Below are 20,286 nucleotides of genomic sequence, written 5' to 3' on the forward strand. Positions count from 1 at the left end.
TCTCTCTGCTCTAGATGCACAGAGATGGTGGAGTGCTGTGCTGGAGGAAAGAGGGCACAAGAGACATAACAGGCAGGCAGGAGAAAAGGTGAGAGGGAATAACAGAAAGCAGCAGGAGTTGCAAGGAAAGAGAGGAGAAGGAGGAGCCTCTTCTGTACCTCTCTAGCACCCCCAGGAGCCTGACTGACTAACACCAGCTTCTCAGGGAGCTTCCTTTTTCCTGCTGCTTCCCTGAACCCACTTGAGGAGAACAGGCAGTCAACGGAAGTAGTAGGAGCCGGTTAGGCCCTTAAGACGCTGATATCTTCCCTCGCTCAGGCCCTGCTACCAGCCTGCTTATTTGTCGCCTTCAATTGAGTGTTGAGAGTCAATATAGCTGGCACAGAACAGCAGTCATGAGTGAAAGAAGAAAATGCCCCTCTGGAAAAAGAAAGAAAGTAAAGGAAGCTTTTCTATCTAAGCAGGAAGGAGCTCTCCTAAGACACCTAGACACAAATGTTCACGGTGAGCCTTCCGGCCCCAGTGAGGATGTGAGTGGTGAAGAGATGCCTGATCTTCTAGTTAGCCAGAGTGCAGGTGACCTGGCAGCTACTGCAGCATCCATATCTCCATCTCAAATGGATGTAACCATGCACGCTCCTGAAGAAAAGTGTAGATCAGAGAAGAGTGTGGTGGAGGTGCAAGAAACAGCTGCTGCTGAGTTTAAGTCTAGATGATCCAGGACTGTGGACCCACTTGAGCAGTAGCCTGAGGGACCTCCTTGTACTGCATGGGCCACAGCAAGTGAAAAACTTCATGTTCCCCAAAGACAATGAAAATAGAAGTTTCCATCCAACACATTACTGGTGTGAAATCCCCAATGGTGACAAAGTGGAGAGGCCGTGTTTATGTACTCAAAAACCCAGAATGCTGCCTACTGTTTTTGTTGCAAACTCTTCCAGTCTAATATTCTATCCCAGAGGTGGGCAAACTATGGCCTGCGGGCCACATCCAGCCCACAGGACACTCCTGCCCAGCCCCTGAGCTCCTGCCCCAGGGGGCTCGGCTCTGGCCCCTCCCCTGCTGTCGCCCCTCCCTCGCAGCCTCAGTGTGCTCCGCCGCCGGCGCAATGCTCTGGGTGGCAGAGCTGTGAGCTCCTGGGGCAGCCTGACCCGGTGCTCAGTGCTGCGCGGTGGCGGCGACGTGGCCGGGCTCCAGGCGGGTGGCGTGGCTGTAGTGCTGCCAGCCACTGGTGCTCCAGGCAGTGCAGTAAGGGGGCAGGAAGCGGGAGGGGTGGGGGGTTGGAGAGAGGACAGGGGAGTTTGGGGTGGTGGTCAGAGGGCAGGGGTGTGGATAGGGGTTGGGGTGGGAACAGGAGGGTTGAATGGGGGCAGGGGTCCCGGTGAGTCAGTCAGGAAGGAGGGAGGGTTGGATGGGGCAGCAGGGGGCAGTCAGGGGCAGGGGTTCTGGGGGCAGTCAGGGGACACGGAGTGGGGTGGTGTCGATGGGGCAGGGGTCCCAGGGGGGCCGATAGGAGGTTGGGGCCGGGCCATGACCCCCCCCCCGCAACTGGCCCTCCATACAATTTCCAAAACCTGATGCGACCCTCAGGCCAAAATGTTTGCCCGCCCCTATTCTAGCCACATTGGGTCTACAGGAACAAAGGCCTGGAAAAATCTGGCTAGAAATCTGACATGCCATGAGAAGGCAGCAAATCATCAGAGAGCATTCCATAGGTGGAAAGAGCTTGAGATGAGACTAAGGTTAAAGGCCACCATAGATGATCAGCATCAAGAGAAGATTGCATCAGAGTCTCTTTACTGGCAAAATGTTCTGAAAAGGCTCATTGAGAATGCTTGCAACCCAAAACCTAGCACTGCGTGGCACTTCAGATCATCTGTATGTGCCAAACAATGGAAACTTCCTTAAAATTGTGGAGCTGATGGCTGAGTTTGATGATGTACTACAGGAGCATCTAAGAAGAGTCACCACCCAAGAAATGTACACACACCACTACCTTGGAAAAACAATTCAAAATGAGATCATACAGTTCCTGGCAACAAAAGTCAAACAGGAGATTGTGGCAGATCTGAAGTCAGCAAGATATTACTCTGTTATTCTGGACTGCACACCTGACGTCAGCCATACGGAACAAATGACTTTAATGGTGCGTTTTGTAACAACAACAAAACCCAGTGAAAATGTCCCTGCAATGGTGACTGTCAGAGAGCATTTTCTAGAATTTATTGACATTGATGATACTACAGGAGCTGGTATGACAAATGTGCTTCTTAAAAAGCTGGAAGATACGGGAATTGTGATAGCTAACATGAGAGGCCAGGGCTACGATAATGGTGCCAACATGAGAGGAAAGAACAGAGGAGTGCAGACATGGATCCGAGAGTTAAAGCTCGAGCTTTGTTTGTCTCATGCAGTTCTCATTCATTGAACTTGGTGGTCAGTGATGCAGCATCAGCTTCTAGTGAGTCTGCTGAATTTTTTAATGTAATTCAAAGCATCAATGTATTTTTTTTTTCTGCATCAACTCATCGATGGCAAATTTTGAAGCAACATCTGGGAACATCCTCTCTGACACTGAAACCACTGAGTGCCACACGATGGGAAAGTCGAGTGGAGGTGATAAAGCCTATCAAACACCAAATTGGGAAGATAGATGATGCCATAGTTGCCATTATGGAGGATAATGCTATGACAGGAACTGTTCATGGGAGAACAGTGGCAGAGGGAAATGGAATCACCAGAAACATACATAACTTCAAATTTCTGTGTGGCTTAGTGTTGTGGCATGAGATACTGTTTGAAATAAATGTTGTAAGCAAGAGACTCCAAGGTGTTGACCTTGATATATCTGGAGCAATGGAACAACTGGACAAAGCAAAGTCATACCTATAGTATTACCAGTCAGATGAGGGATTTCAAAACGTTCTGAAGAGTGCACAGAAGTTGGCAGAGGAACTTCACACTGAAGCTATTTTCCCACCCATTCAAGAATACAAGAGTCAACAAAGAAGAAGACATTTTGATTACGAGGCACAGGATAATCCCATAAGCAACCCCAAACAACAATTCAAAGTTGAATTTTTTAACCAGGTTCTAGATTGTGCAATACAGTCAGTTGAACGTTTCATGCAACTCAAGGAACACAGCAATGTATTTGGGACATTGTATGATATTCCAAAACGCCTCACTGTACTTGAAGAAGACCTACACCAGCAATGCAGGGCACTAGAGACAGTGTTGACATGCGTGATATTGATGCGAGTGATTTAGGTGATGAACTGAAAGCCCTTTCAAGATACATTTCAGCAGGATCAACTCCAAAGGCTGTTCTGGAATATATGTGCACAAATAAGATGAGCACCCTCTTTCCAAATGCTTTTGTTGCTCTGCGCGTACTTCTAACACTTCCTGTAACAGTTGCCAGTGGAGAACGCAGCTTCTCTAAACTGGAGTTAATAAAAACACATCTATGGTCCACAATGACACAGGAAAGGCTGGTCGGCCTTGGAACCATCTCAGTAGAGCATGATCTGGCCCAGACTGTGGACCTTCAGGAAGCAGTGCAGAGCTTTGCAACCAAGAAGGCACGGAAAGCACCACTTTGATTATTGAAACAGATAAAAATGCCAGTGTTTACTATGCAGACAAGAAAAGTTCCATTTGCTGTTCAGGCCTTTGAAAGTTAAGTGTTATTTAAAATTTTTGAACAAGGCATTTTAAGTTGTCAGTTCTCCTTTATTGGGGTAGGTAGCAGAGCACTACCATGAGAGGAGTAGAACAGGAAGAAGGCAGAATTGAGACCTTTCAAAGTTTTGGCCCAAGCGAGGGGGAATGGGGGGCGTCATTTGAGCTCCCCACCTCAGGTGCCAAAATGTTGTGGGCCAGCCCTGTAGGTCACTGGTACAGTACTAACTCGGGGGAATAATGCCCCTTGGATTAACCGTCATGGACCACAACAATAACAATTCTGTCCTTTTAGTGAGTTTTCAAATAACTTATATACGAGATGATAGACTTCTTTACAGCCAAACCTCCTTGGGCTGTCTGTATAGTTTTATCAACTTGCAAATAACTTATTTGAAAACGACTAAAAAGATGAAACTGTTGTGCCTTGAGTTTCATAATTTATCTATACCATGGATGCGGAAAAATAAAGTTAAAATATATGGGGAAAGCATGCTCTCTGGCAAATCCCTGCCCTCAATTTCTCACCATCCTACAAAAATCAAGATACCGGTTTCCTTCTATGGGAAGATATTAATCATCTTTGTACACACTGGCCGTCCATCCATCAACAATGACAAGATACAATTTGGCATTTGGTCATCGTACTTAAACCTATTTAAAAATGTTTTATTTCCAATTCACTGTACCAGCAAATATACTTAATAGACTTGAGCTGTCTCATGAGAGCAAAAGCAATAGTTAATTCAAATTGGAACTAATGGGAGTTCACTCTGGTATCATTAGTACTAATATTTGTTTTTATACTGTTGTCAATTGCTACTCTGAACATTCAGATGGGGGAACTTATTTTTCTATTATCTCCGTTATGAAAAGGCTGCAGAGCTACTACAGAAGTTAGAGCGAAAAGTGCCTGAAGCACAATATTTAGCCCTGGCAGGTGTTCCTTACATTTAGGGGAAAGCCATGGAGGTAGGGGCAAGGTGAATGACTTTCAATTACAGCACAGTCCATGCGTTAATCTCGCCATGAATAGTTACTTCAGTTGATAATTCATCACTCGCCTTTGAGAGCTAAAAATTGAGCTAAGGAGAGACTAGATGAGAGCTGGAGTCTGGAGTGGCACACATCTTCCCACTTAAATGCTATCCCCATTACAGTCTAAAAAAGATGACCTCAGTAAATTTGCTGCAATGGAATGACAGGAAATCACAGAACTTGTTAAAATTCTGTCTGAGTCAAGGGTATGACTGAGCCCGAGAGAAAGAAAGTTAAGAAATTTTTCTTTAACTGTGTATCTTGATTTATATGTCACCTTTCTTAGTCAGTCAGCTCTCTATAGCAATGAGCGAAGAGACAAAGGTAGATGCCACATATTTCCACAGTAATTCTATTTGGAGTTAATTTTCTCCTGCCTGTATGAAGAGGCCTGAGGGAGGAAACTATTAATTAGCTGCATGATGAACTGTGTTATTAATATCAGTAAACTGGAGTTATTTACTGATCTGCAGCTTAGCATCTACTCCCAGACTGAAATGAAATAGTTAGGCCCAGATTCTGTCCTTTGCTACCTGTACAGCTGCACTGAAATCATTGGGGCTCCATGAGGGTAACTGAGGACAGAATGTTATAGAATCATAGAAATGTAGGACTGGAATGGACCTTGAGAGGTCATCTAGTCCAGTCCCCACCACTCAAGGTAGGACTAGTATTATCTAGACCATCCCTGACCGGTGTTTGTGTACCCTGGTCTTACAAATCTCCAATGACGGAGATTCCACAACCTCCCTAGGCAATTTATTCCAGTGCTTAACTACCCCGACAAGAAGTTTTTCTTAATGTCCAACCTAAACTGCTCTTGCTGCAATTTAAGCCCATTGCTTCTTGTCCAATCCTCAGAGGTTAACGAGAATATTTTTTCTCCATTCTCCTTGTAACAACCTTTTATGTACTTGAAAATTATTATCATGTCCCATCTCAGTCTTCTCTTCTCCAGACTAAACAAACCCAATTTTTTTCTGTCTTCCCTCGTAGGTCATATTTTCCAGACCTTTAACCATTTTTGTTCCTCTTCTCTGGACTTTATTCAGTTTGTCCACCTATTTCCTGAAATGTGGTGCCCAGACCTGGGCACAATACCCCAGTTGAGGCCTAATCAGTGCAGAGTAGCGCGGAAGAATTACTTCTCATGTCTTGTTTACAACACTCCTACTAATACATCCCAGAATGATGTTTACTTATTTTTTTATTTTTTTTTATTTTTTGCAACAGTGTTACACTGTTGACTCATATTTAGCTTGTGATCCACTATGACCCCCCAGATCCCGTTTTGCAGTACTCCTTCCTAGGCCCTCATTTTGTATGTGTGCAAACTGACTGCTCCTTCCTAGATGGAGTACTTTGCATTTGTCCTCATTGAATTTCATCCTGTTTACTTCATTTCTCCAGTTTCTCCAGACCATTTTGAATTTTAATCCTAACCTGCTAAGAACATGCAATCCCCTCCCAGCTTGGAATCACGGGCAAACTTTGTAAGTGTACTCTCTATGCCATTATTTATACCATTGATAAAGATATTGAACAAAACCAGACTCAGAACTGATCCCTGCGGGGCCCCATTTGATACGCCTTTGCAGCTTTACTTTGAACCACTGATAACTACTCTTTGGGAACAGTTTTCCAACCAATTATGCACCCACCTTACAGTAGCTCCATCTAGGTTGTATTTCCCCCAGTTGGTTTATGAGAAGGTCATGCGAGCCAGTTATCAAAAGCCTTACTAAAGTCAAGATATACCACACCTACCACTTCCCCCCCATCCACAAGCCTTGTTACCCTGTCAAAGGCAGTTATTAGGTTGGTTTGACTTAATTTGTTCTTGACAAATCCATGCTGACTGTTACTCATCACCTTATTATCTTCTAGGTGTCTTCAAATTGCTTGCTTAATTATTTGTTCCATTATCTTTCCATGTACTGAAGTTAAGCTGACAGGGCTGTAAATCCCCAAGTGGTCCTTAGGCTCCTTCTTATAGATTGGCACTATATTTGCCCTTTTCCAGTCCTCTGGAATCCCCCTGCCCTCTTCCATGACGTTATAAAATGTTTAAATAGCACTGTGTATTTACTCAGTGCTTTACAAACACATTCCCTGCCCCATAAGCTTACAATCTAATGGTCCATCCTGTAAACTCTTACTCATGAGGGTAGGCTCATTTACCTCAGTGGAACTACTTGTGTGAGTAAAGGGTTTGTGAGTTGGTCCTAAATAAAACCAAACCAAACATTCCCAGGGGCACACAGACATAGGACAATAGTTTAAAAGAGTTAGGGTGTGAGTATAATTGGAAAACAGTAGGCAGGCGGAATTACCACAACGACGTGGCTCCAAAATTTCAAATCAAATTAAAATACAAATCAGTGCTCTCAAGCTTTAGCAAGCTTACAATTTCATGATTTTTTTCCCTTTTGGAAGTGCAAAGATGTGGTATTGAATAAACATTTCAGTTTAACTGTATGAGAGTGCTTAATTTATGATCTAATATTAAATTTTGATGGAGTTCAGTTTTGAGACTGAAATAAACAACTCTGTGGACCAAATTTCGCTCTCAGTCTTTGTCTTCAGAGATGTGCAGGTGTATCTGAGAGCCATGACTGTCCAGCTCTCCAGATTCCTGGTTAGATAGGTGTATCGTATTTTGTGTTTTCTATCATTTCCCAGATGCTCAGCAATTCAGGTAGTTGTAGTAGTTCCAACACTATACCCATTGGAGTACGTATAATTTCACTGAATGCACTAGATATGTATGTGTGTGGGGGAGAGTATGGCTACAATATGTACTGGTAATGATCATTAACCCGTAATTTTCCAACTTTTTAATCTCCAATGCACTGTCAAATTTATAATGCAATTCAGTTATTCAGTGCATCAGTTCTGGTTCAGCAAATTATGACCTTTACGAGCATTCCCTCTTTAGTTGCTTTACTAAAAGCCATGCATATGAGGATACAGCATTCATGCATTAGGAGGGATTGTGATGTGTATTTTCAGAGAAGTTGTCTGATTTTCTTTCTATCAACCTTATAGCTGAACTGTTGCCTTAATATATATAAATATCTTTCTTCTCTAGCTGATCCACAACTGAACAGGATGCTACACAACAACTGACAAAGAGTTTTATGATAGGCACAGATAACTTACTCCTGACTTGAATGGATACTGTGGGGGAGAGTAGGGGGAAAAGGGAGAAAATACTGTTTTCTGCAGTCTTTGTAAAGGATTTATTGATTCTTCTGAGCCTCCAGAAGAATTCTCTGTAACTAAGATTCAACAAAACAGCTCTTAAAGTGTGCTTTTATTGTCTCTGATATTTTTGAAGGGACTTTTAATGCCATTGTGTATGCTATATAGGAGATTCTAATCTCATAGGTGTCATTTCTGATTTTCACACACAAGACAACAAAATCAGACAACATATGGATATTAACGTCTAGGAGAATTAGAAATAAGTTTTCAAGTAATTTCAGAGTTAAATGCTGACAACTGCGTCTCTTGCTGCTGGCCCTATCCACGCATTTATTTTTGATGGAAATTCCATCGTCCTAAAAGATTATACTAATAATCCATAACATCCATATGGTTCATTTGACAGATCTCTCTGTCAAGGGGCGTGGAAGTCAGGGGTTCATAGTCCCACAGAAAGGACTGGCAGTGTAGTACGAGTGCTGCACTGTTAAAGGTGGTGTCATTTAGATGTGATATACTGAGATCCTTTCTGGTGTTTATCCAGGTGGAAGATGACGCCCAGGGCACTTTTGAAAAAGCAGAGGTTAACCATGGTGTCTTTGGCCACATTTTCTCTCTCAATAAAATTGTGGTAGATCAGCAATTTCAGAGTCCATAATGGATGCTGGGTTTGGCTACACAGCTGGTTTTGTCAGTATTTAACCTATTGAATTATTACTACCTGTTTTGGCATATGGTAAATATAAAATGGATTTATTAAAACCAACTTCTACTATGTTACATTTTGGGGCGCTGTTTTCTGTTGGTGAGCTGTATCGCGTTAGAAATATTACTTTATTGTGACCTCTCTTGTCCCACTCACGTAAAGTGTCTGTTCATGTGTTTGTGACCTCTGGACTAGAATATTACACTAACTTGTTCTGTGGTCTCTCCCTGGGGTTACAGTACAAAATGCAGATGCTATAGACATATATGGCAACAGCCATAGCTCATATTCATGCCAAACCACACTTTTTCTTCAGTCTTGAAGGCTTTATGCTTGCATCCTATAAAATTCAATACAAAATTTAAAACCACTCTGTTTAACCCTTGAAGCACTTCTGTAACTCAGTCCAACATGTTTAAATATGCCATTAGCTCTTTAAGTGCTGTCCCATTGCAGACCACTGTCAATGTGGATCTTCTGGCTACTCCAGCTACATGTCATATGGGTTGAGAAATTTCCATAAAATGGTTACTTCTTGCAGCTTAGAAATTCATTCCCTTCTTAAATAGGTGGTGGTGCTGGTGGTAATAGGGGGGTCTCCTGCAATTTTTAAATTAAATTATATTCAATCGATGCATATTGTAATATCTTAAAAACCAATATGAAATGAATACGGTTTAAATTGTTTTGCATTGGTTCTGCTATCAGTGAGAAATTAAACCAAAGAAACAGTTAATAGAAACCCATTCATCAATGTGTTTTTTTTCACAAGAGTCAGAAAAATGAACTAATATATAAATGCAAATTAGTTTTTTAAATAATGAAATGTTTACTTTTTGGAAGCCAAATATATCAGTCTTTTAGCTTAGTCAGAATCGATAATTTATGCCACAGAAAATGTTTGACTTCAAGTTGTATACACTGAGGAATAGCATTTTATTTTGCAGTTTGATCAATAGCTAAATATCATTTTTATAACAGAGCTCTGTAATGTAAGGATAATACATTTTCCACCTCAATCTGTCATAAGACAAATCTTGATACAGTAAGTAAATATTTCTTTGTTAAAAATAAGGAAACATGAAGGTACATCATAAACTCTTCACACTTGTAGTTTACAAAGTTTGTGGTTTTGGTTACTACACTGTCAGATGATTTTTGGTGTGCAAAACTAACAAATTGCTCCTTGCGAGCAGCAGTGATATGTTTTTTGGCAACTTCAATACTTATCCCTTTATAGGTAGTTCTGAATTATAAACATTTACGTTATTTGGTGACTTATTAATCCATTATACAGCAAAATGTACAACATTTTCCAACATAATATACAACAATCAGAAAAAATACAACAAACACGCTTTAGGTAAACAAACAGGAAACCCATTTTCCCTGTAGAATCCAGCCTTTCCTGTTTAACTTCAGGAGCCATAGTGGAATGCAGTAAAAAATGTCAGTAGATGAATCGTGTATGAACCTCTGCCTTTTATCTAGAGGTAATGTCTCACTCTCTGATGTTCTCCTTTTCTATCTGAGATTGAGTCTATTCATGTCCTATCATATTAAATCTTGTTGATTGCTAATGGGTTTTGGGAGCACTACTGTAAGGCAATTTGACTTTCACCTTAACTGTATGAATCACTTAAGTGTCAGCCAGGGTTCACACACTGAGCTATACCTTTTAAAAGAATAGCTATTTAAATACATAGAGAAATATGACTTATCATGTACTTCCAAAGGGCCACATGAATTATACTTCAACGGATGTACAATATGAGCCCAATTCACGCCTGGTGTATCTTCGATGAAATTAATAGAGCTACTCCAGGGATCAATTTGCCCCCAAACATTTAAGTGTACAGAGAGTACATTTAAAACACCAGTGAGATTAGTTTTAATGGGAATAGGGCATCCAAACCCCATAGGCAGCTTTGCAAATTTCAGCCAGGGTCTGCAACCTTCATTTAGTAGGCATTAATACTTGAATCCTCAGAAATGTCTGAAGTAGACTTCAATGACTGATCTAATTAAATACGCTTGACATTCAATGGCTATTTTACGCAATGAAATACTTTAGCTAAAAGGGTTTCTGGGCAAATGGCAAAAAATGGGATTTTTCTAACCGATGAAAACATCTTTCCTAAATAAATATTCTGCAAAGTATAGACACAAACAGGGTAACAGTTGATAAATGGTCAGCTCCTTTCCCCACTCTCTGTGATCTCAGTTAAGTACAGCAAACTTTTTTGAGAGACTACACAATTTCTCTAAAATTCGAGCTCTGTTTCTTGCCTGAAAGAGTGTTTTCACCAAGAAGATTTAAAAATATTGCAACAATCCATGAAAATCTCTTGAAAGGAAATTCTGGAAAGATTTACCTACATGAGGTCACACATACGTCATCAACAAACGGGAATCAAGTCCACCAATGTTGTTTCCGCCTCTAAACAATAAAAGTACCAAACCAATAACTGAATAACGAAGATAGTTGAAACCAAAGCCAATGGAAAGTGTGTGTGTGTGCGCGCGCCAGAACATTACATTAGATATAGTATGAGTGCATTAAGAGCCTGATTTATTATAATTTTGCATGTATTGTTCACATATGAAACCTTATTTTTACAAAAGATGCAAATGTTTAAGGAACGTTAGAGACACTAATATCCATACTTTGATATAGTGTAATGCAACACTGCACCCCACTCAATTGGCTCACAGTGGAGTTTAGGCCTACAGACACATAAATAATGTCAACTGCAAAACTAGAAGCAGTTTCTTCCATACTTTATTTTACAATTTCTCACTAAATATTTACAGGACATGGATTTTGCTTCAGTGCAATACATAGTAATGTTGCATAAGTACAAACTGTTGAACTTTTCTAAAACAAAAGAAATAAAGCACTTAACTGATATTACAGCTAAGTATGTAAAGCAACATTTATAACTTTCAGAGTGAAAATGCTAACAGCATCATTACTTTTCATAAATGACTTCTAGAAACAAACCACACACCAGCTTTACATCTTCCCAACGATTAACTCTTATACAGTACTGTATCATTTAAAAAAATGAATTTTTTGTAAAGCCTGTATACTCTGCTGTCTTTTTCTACAGATATCAACTTACCTTTTTATACAAATGTGATGTAGCCTTGGCAGTTTTGAAGAACAAAGTTATCTCAAGATATCTAACATCAGTAACAAACTCTGATAAGAGTAGCTTCTTGAGAACTTGCTTTAACAGTATTTCTTCACAGTGATATTTATGAAAGGTTGGAAAAAGGTCAGCATAAAATATTTCCACCCTTTTCAGTTTGTATGCAAAAATCATTACTTTATATCAGTAATTATAAAATTACAAACACTTTCTAGAAGTAACTGCATCTATAGTTATGATAGAAAAAGTTATTGGTAAGATACCTAAAATGAGGTTAGCATAAAATGATTATGAAATTAGATAAAATTCTTTATAATGATAAGGGAAGTAACTCAATTCAGACATGTAGAAGCAACTCACAGTAATTTAACAGAGACAACTAATTAATCAACTCAAAAGAATAACCATTCATTAATAAATGTGAAGGAGTTGCAATGAGATGAACTCAACTTTTTAAAATATAACATTAATAATTTACTCTTAATCTTGATTTTGGCACTTCATTGTAACAATTACTTTTCCAAAGACCAAAATATGTATAAAAGGTGTACAGCGCCTCAACATACCTTGCAAATATAGTACTTAAGTACTGGCAAACACTGAAACAGAGTTAATTAAACATTCCCACTGATTTGCACATGCATGCACTATTCAGACAACAACACTGTATCGATGTTCTTGACGGTGACACCTTTGCATTATTTGTGATTCAGGCAGTTTCTTCAACAGATCTTGTTTCTGATTTAAGTCTCACAAATTCTTTAGCAACTTCATCATTGGTCCTCTGAGAAAGTATTCTAAGGATTGTCAACCCAGTGTCATCCATAAAGATATTTTTCAGCAGAGGATACCAGGATGCACAGCTACCTTTCTCTGCAGTATTCTGTAGCTGGATAACTGTCATTCCTACTATGCGATCTTCCCTGGCAAAGCAGTAATCTTTCACAGAGAGGTGAAGCTCATAGGCTCTCAGCCCTTCTTCGTTACTCAGAATGCTGTGTGGTTTAAAAGGATGGGTTTTGAAAAAGGATTTTAGTTTAATTCCCCCATGGCTTAGAAACCTTTTAAAAAAATTAATATTCACTTCAGAGATAGTTCTACATCTGCGAACAGAATATTATTGATTTATAAACTGTACATGTATTGATCCTGGAAGGTGCTGAGTGAGCGCCCTCCGTTTCCATTGACTTGAATGGAAGCTGAAAGCATTCAGCAACTTCCTCAGCATTTGGCATAATCAGACCCTCTGTTCCCTTTCTCCAGAAATATTGCAGATGATCAATATTTTAATCACAGTTGTTTAAGCATCGATTGACCAATTATGCTTTTTTTACCCCAAACAGAACTATTTAAACTACTGTAAAACTACAATTCAGAGGAATGCAGAACAGTATCTCACATGTCTTTAAGGCACAACTAACCTTTATTTAGGCTCTTTCCCCCTGTCCAGCTAAAAACTTTTTTGGAGTTCTAGTAAATCTTTGATCTGTTTTCCCTGCTCTATTAATTTTGAATTTAATGTTGGGGCAACTGGTTTTTATATGACAATTATAGGGGAGGCGTTCCACTCCGAGGTGTCTGTTTTCTAAATGTTACTTCTATAGTAATGTGATATATCCTCGATGTATTCACTATGAAATTGTGTATCAGTATTTGCTATTGAGCTTCTACCCCGATTGAAAATTTTATATATATCTGATTCAGTGTATGGGTGCCAGCTGTTTTCCAGGGGTAAAGACCTGACTATCAATATTTATCAGTTACATACAAAAAACACGTAAGCCTGATGATGATCTACCTAGGACACTTTTTCAACACAACATAAACACCTGTGATGACCTTTTTCAATCAGAAAATGAAAAATGTTTCTTTAGTCTGAGTCACGTATTCATTTATAAACAAAATAATGCCTACAATTTACTATTCTTGTTATATTACATAATAGTACACTGTTTCCTTTCTAGGAGCCAAGTTCTGGTCCCTTCCCTTCCACCCCAATAAATGGGCGATGGACAAAGCAGTGGGAATCAGTGAGGTTGGAATGTGTCACAAGCCATGGAGCAGTGTTGGAGCCTTTAGATGTTCCCTCACTATGCCCTTAAAACCTTCCTGTGGACTAGGATCAGGGAGAATCAATAAAGTTCTATGGTGACAAGTGGATTTATCCTCTATGTAGCTCTCTGTGTTCTGGTCCCTGCCTTGGCTTTGCTTCAAGGCCTTCCATATCCCCCTATCTGACTGAAGGATTTTGTCTTACAATACTTTTTTGCTATACTTTTACTCACAACTCTGTGAGGTGCAGCCTCTGAATAGAGCAGCTTTCTAACCAAAAAATATTTAGCTTCCAAGAACAGCATTATATCCTCAGAACACATAGTTACTGTACTAACAAACCACCTTTTTATTTTAATGGTTGTATTATAATGGCTTTCATTTTTATTTTAACTACTGTAGATCTAAGCGGAGATTGAATGCTGCATGGAAACCATTGGCAGAGACAGATTATAGCTTAGATATTACAGGCAGCGCCTAGAGCTAGAGTGTCCAGTATTTACGTCAGAATCTCAGATTTCATTTATAATAGTGAGTTTCTAGTTCTTATGGCCACAAAGAAAAGTATGAGAATGTGACCTGAGTGTAACAATACTGTGATGTCTGCAGACAGTCTGAAACAATAGCTCTGAAAGGGATGAACTGTGTCCCATGCCTCTCTATGGAGGGCTAGCCCCACAACCTACTGCCTGGGAGTCTTGCCAACACTGCCTCAGCAGAAGAGTTTCTGTGCGTGGCTGACACCACCCACCTGAACAGATCCACCGTAGCTGTTGGGTTGAGTACTGGGAGCTCTTTCCTAGCACTCATGCCTCTCAAAGAAGAGTGAGTCCCCCACTGCTGCTCTTTGAATGGGGATGGGAGAGAAGTGACCCCAACCCGCCATCCTTGCCTCTCTAGGAAGAGAGAGGCACCTCAGCACTGGCACTCCAAATAGGTGTGGGCCCATACTGGTGAGGGGGATATGGGGGAGGGCTCTGAATTGCCTTAATCCAGCCCTGATGGTTGTTTTCGGTTTCCACAAGTGTGACAAACCCAGGGTAAGGGGATCAGTTGGCCAATGTTTGCTGGGGATGAACCTAAACCGTCGCAAAACGAGCTGGTTTTGTAATCATTGATCCCACTTCCCCAAACCCAGAACAGGCATTTTCCCTATTAGCACTGTGTGCGCTTGGGGACATCAGTCAAAAAAAAAAAAAAAAAAGAGAAGGGGCTGGCTGGGTGGCCCAAAAAGGCTTTTGAAGCAGCAAAATGACAGAAAAATGTTTCCGTACTGACTGCTGCTGAATTTGCGTGCGGACAGGCATCCTGCTCTCCTGAAAATATGTCCCATAGACACATGCTGGGGCAGTGGGCCTATTGACTGGTCCCTCAAAGAAATAGGAGAGGTGGGATGGACTAGCTCTCATCTCTGAAAGAAGGGAAGAGGCCAGCTGATTGTACCGCCATAGACAGTAGGAGGGCATGTCACTAGGCCTCACACAGATGTCAACCTAAAGAAAGAAGGGATCCTAGGGTCTGTTGCTGAAGGCGTGAGGGAGCCCCCTGCATGCAGAGAGTTGAGGGGATTCCTAGACCAGCCTGGGTCTGATCAAAGTCTTCTATGAGTTTCAACTTTGCATTGAAACTCAGTGTCAGTTAAGCCTGGTTTCAGGTCTCAATCTGAAAGGTTCACAGCAGCCCTAAGATTATGTACTGTTTGATCATAATTTCCAGTCAAATGGCTGTATAGTTTGGTTTCCACTGTGTAAAAAACAAAACAAAAACGGGAGGGAGGGCATTTAGCTTGGGAAAGTAATGGCTAAAATGTCATCTATTGCTGTCATCATGATGCTAATTTATTTTTAAGCAGTTTTTCTTTCTGCAGCCTTGATTTGGTTGTCAGGCTTACATTCTGTTTTAGCTACTGTGACTGCAGTAGGTACTTTCCCCAGATAATGAAAAAGAAATTGGTAGGTTTGTAATTCTCACTATAAATTTATAATAACAATGCATTTCTAGCACCTTTCATTTAAGGCATTTTACAGGTACTCATTAAGTTCCACAAAAGGCCCTTCAGAGTGTTAAGGGTGAAATTCATGCCGACCTAGGGGTCCAAACAAAGCCCTATGCACCACTTAAGAACTGCGTTGAATGGTGTGCAGCACCTGCAATGGGGTTAATTTCACTCCAAGTGCTGGTGGCTAGTTGCAGTCAAATATAAATATACTTATGTTATGGTTGGGCCAAACCAACTGGAGAAACCTGCCAGTTATGACACTGCACTGGCAAGAACAATAATATGCATTGCTACTGTTCCTGTAATACTGTCCTGGATGCTTTTACTGCAGGAAAGCATATCATTAGTATTCACCCTGCAGCACACAGTAATCCCCTTGTAGGATAGGCAGAGCTGTAAGCCTCCAGGACTGTATATATGTGGAGCTTTGTTTCGTGAAACTCATTGCATATTTTGAGTTATAGCTGCAAGATTTCACTCATTCTGAGGCACATAAAACAAGTACACAGGGCAGGTTATCACTGGAGGAAGAAGATTTACACGATTATTTCCTTTGATTTAAAAATGAAACATAGTGCCAGGCAGTCTAGAATCCTCTTGACTCTAATGATATGCTGCTATGCTGTAATCCAAATAGAACATAGTTTAGGCTTTAATCACTCAAAAAACCTGTATTATTCTAACAGTCCAGCATTAAAAAAGATTTAGAAAGAAGGCATAACTTGAAAATGTCTTTCAGCTCCATAAAAAAAAAAAATCCAGCCACCCACCTCTGGAAGAAGTTATTTGGTAAATAATTTTGTGGCATGAAACAGAATGGGGATACTTCTTAACATTGATTTCTGCTTTGCCACTATTTTATTATGAATCGTAGCAGCAGAGATATTAGCTACGGGTTGAGCTATTCCATGTTGAAGTCAATGAAAAGGCTCAGTAAGACTTCAGAGGGCATTGGATCAGGCCTACGTTAGACTGGTGAATAGTTCAAAGGTTTTGCATGAATAGATTTTTACTACCAGAAAAATTATTGTAGATCCTTTCAATTTCTTTCATGCTTAAAGTTAACCTGCTGATTGCTACTGGATGTAGGAGACAGAGATGTGGAAAATATAGGCCCCTGTACTGCTCAGTATCCTGTACCTGACAGAGCCATTTGTTACACTGCTGTTATTAAAGCAAAAGGCTTGTAAAGCGTGCGATTAAAAAGCAGCCTAAACTCACCTTCTCTAATGTTACTGCAAGTGCTCCATCTAGTAGTGATGATTTCCTTACTTATTATGTAACTAATCTTACAAAGTAAAGACAGATCCAGTGAAGATAGGTACTTGAGGGTGGATGGGTTTGGAGATTAAGCTACTTATAATGAATGAAAAACACTAAATATATTGACTACTTGATGCTCATCCAGTCTGGTGCTAATTGTATTTAGTTGTTCCCATCTTACCCAGCTTTAGATCCTTAAGATTGTCCTACTGCATTACGTGATTCTCAGTAGTTGAAACAAAGATAGACGCTGTGCTTTTAAAAATCAAATTTTAGGAAAATAATTGTTGGCAATTGCCATTAAGGATGTTTCAGTCTTCTAAAGGTATGCCTGTACTTCATGTGTCCCCATAACCCTGGAGTTGTAGGAAAAGGGAACATTTGTTCTGAATACATTTCTCTTGTAAACAGACCACTGCTTTTGTTCACATTTATCTCTGTGCAAACACATCAAATAAATGAGAAGAATAATTTGTCACAAAGGGACACATTATATATCCCTCTTTCTAAAGTGTGGCTTAACCTGTGAGGACACTTGCCAGTTCTAAGATGTTAACCACCATCAGATTGGTAGACTATTAAGGGCTGTCTAAGGGGGTTATAGCGGTAGGAGAAGGGAAGGTTGCTGCCCTTGGAGTTGGGGTCAAGTAGGGATTCTTGCTAACAGAATGAATTCTGACTGGCTTTCCTCAGCCTGCCTTCCTAGCTGATATTTCTAAAACGGCCTTTGAAGCCAGGAACCAGCACTGATGAAGCAGTGGGGGTACAGGTGTAGTGGAGCCAGAATGCATTCCAGCACTTTTACACCGCATGTTGGAGACCAAGTTGCATAGAGCACACCATTTTGTACAGCAAAATGGTGTCCTCACAGTGTGACCTTGCACATCGGCATGAGGTCACACCAGTGGGAGCACTCCAGTAGTGTACGGCCCATTCAGGACTATACCAGTGAGCTGGGGCAGAGGGAATCACTGGCATAGAGCCTCAAGCAGCTTCATGGTCAGATGTAGGGCTGATGGTCAGGAGAAGCCAAGAAAGTGAAACTCCCAGCACATGGAGGCAGAGTGTGGTCTTTCAGCGCTTGGGAAATGGGCAGGCTATAAGAGAGGTCTTAATCTAGAAAAAGGAGGATGATGTAGAGAGCTGGTAAAAGGAATTTGGATAAGATAAGAAATTTAGATCCCTAAATCAAACATAAAGGTTCTTTAGCTTCTGGGGATTAAGTAAAAGTGGTTATTAATAGCAATTATCATTTTACATCTTCAGACTTTTACAAACATTTAAGGCCCAGATTTATAGAAATGTATGTACAACTGGCATTAGCAGTTGAGGTAACTGCACATGCAAATGACCAATTAGGTATCTAACTTCTCATCTGTGCGTGCAAATGAATGTGCATTTCTAACTAATAATCCCCACAATTTCCAGAATGTCCTTAATTCCAAAGCCACTTGTCTTCCATGTTTCAGAAACTGGAACTTCAAAAAGGAGTGTTACAGGCCCAAAACACAAAGATCAAAATTCATCCCTGCGTAAGACAAGGGTATAACCCAGACTTTCGAACAAGCTATACATTGAAAGAACCCTAGTTTTGAAATCATGTCTATACTTATGGTCTGTGAAATATGCAGTCTTGGACTGTAGCATTTTCAGTTCTTACAGCTTTTGCTGAAAAATTAATTGTAACAATTTATATAAAATGGACAGCTAAAAGAAAAGAAGACTTACAATTGGAATGTTTCATTGTATTTTGGTGACCAGGTGTTGCTCTTTGTCTTGGTGCCATGTTTTCTCCTCTTGTCACTAAGGTTAGGACCCAATATACAGACTTCCACAAAAGGCCGGAACATAGCTGTTGTTTGCCAGTTTAGGTTATTAATTGCTACAACTAAAGAGACAATGGGAATTAGATATGCATTTAGAATTCCAATGCAAAATATTAGTAAATATCCTTGTTTAAACATGTAGTAAGGCTTAGTGTAGCCAATGAGAGGTCACAGGAGGACGACCTGAGATTTTCCTGGTAGAAAACCTACACTCCACAAACCAGCAATAGCTTGTCTGCTTCCCACTGAAGTTCCTGTTTGAACTAGAGTATGTCCTTAAGAAAAACATCCAATCTTGATTTTAAAATTGTCAGTGATGTAGAATGCACCACAACCCACGGTAAATTGTCCCAGGGGTTAATTACCCTCACTGTTAAAAATGTACAGCATACTTCCATCCTGAATTTGTCTATCTTCTACTTCCAGCCATCAGATCTTGTTAGACTTTTGTGAGAGCCCATCATCCAATATTTGTTCCCATTTCCGAATATTTGTTCCCCATGTATGAACTTATAAACTGTGATCAAGTCAATTCTTAACCTTCTCTTTGTTAAGTTAAATAAATCAAGCATGTTTTCCAATCTTTTAATCATTCTCATGGCTCTTCTCTGAACCCTCTCCAATTTATTGACATCCTTCTTGAACTGTGGACACAAGACCGGGAAACAGTATTACAGTAGTGGTTGCATCAGTGCCAACTACAGAGGTAAAATAATTACCCTACTACTTAAGAGTCCCTATTTGAAACTTACCTTTTACAGTGACTCTATGTTCTCCAGTTCCAGGATGTGTAAAGACATCCACCTGCACAGAGATCTCACCTACTGCATTATTGGTAGAATGACCTGCAGAAGCAAACAGTAGTTTAATACAGCTGACTCCTCAACAGCTCAGGGGAAAATAGATAGTACACGTATGTTACAACAAGAAGCAGGTGAACAAAGAACTGTATATTAATGTAAGGTGAATAGTATGTTTTCTCATATCTCGCCATATTTTCTTTTCTTAACCATCTGGAATATATTTGATGCCTGGATAAGGTGAGGTGATAGCTTTATAAGTGATTTTACCACAGTTGCACCTTGTGACCACAAACATCTGCTTCCCGTGTGTATTCTTAGTAGGACTGGGAGAACCTCTCATTAGGAACCTTAAATTCAGCCTCTGATTCAAAAAGTTGGTGCCAACATGAAACTTGGTTGTTTTGCTGAGATCTGTATGTATGCGCACACACATCCAGGTTTGCTTGCATGTATATATTTGCAAAACTGCTCCTGTATTATTTAAGGTGCATCTTAATATGAAGTCAAATAAAGACAAATGTCTTTGTCTGTGGGCTGGATTGTAACAATACAA

General features: G+C 40.3%; 1 protein-coding gene and 1 long non-coding RNA gene across 4 annotated transcripts in view; one reads left to right on the forward strand and one right to left on the reverse strand.

Annotated features, from left to right (window-relative positions):
- LOC122461892 overlaps positions 1-20,286 on the forward strand; it is a 118,421-nt gene that overhangs the window by 60,448 nt on the left and 37,687 nt on the right. The gene's annotated exons all lie outside the window — the stretch shown is intronic.
- The window catches only part of UNC13C (unc-13 homolog C), a 448,489-nt gene continuing 437,755 nt past the window's right edge, over positions 9,553-20,286 (reverse strand). For both annotated transcript variants that reach the window (XM_043523375.1, XM_043523376.1), the window contains 3 exons: positions 19,683-19,775; positions 18,833-18,992; positions 9,553-12,785 (listed from right to left, as the gene is read on the reverse strand). In XM_043523375.1, coding sequence (XP_043379310.1) covers positions 12,500-12,785; positions 18,833-18,992; positions 19,683-19,775 — 539 coding nt within the window. In that variant the 3' untranslated portion in view covers positions 9,553-12,499. The remainder of the gene's footprint in view (positions 12,786-18,832; positions 18,993-19,682; positions 19,776-20,286) is intronic.

The sequence above is a fragment of the Chelonia mydas genome, chromosome 10 (genome assembly GCF_015237465.2).
Source record: "Chelonia mydas isolate rCheMyd1 chromosome 10, rCheMyd1.pri.v2, whole genome shotgun sequence".
Taxonomy (NCBI): domain Eukaryota; kingdom Metazoa; phylum Chordata; order Testudines; family Cheloniidae; genus Chelonia; species Chelonia mydas.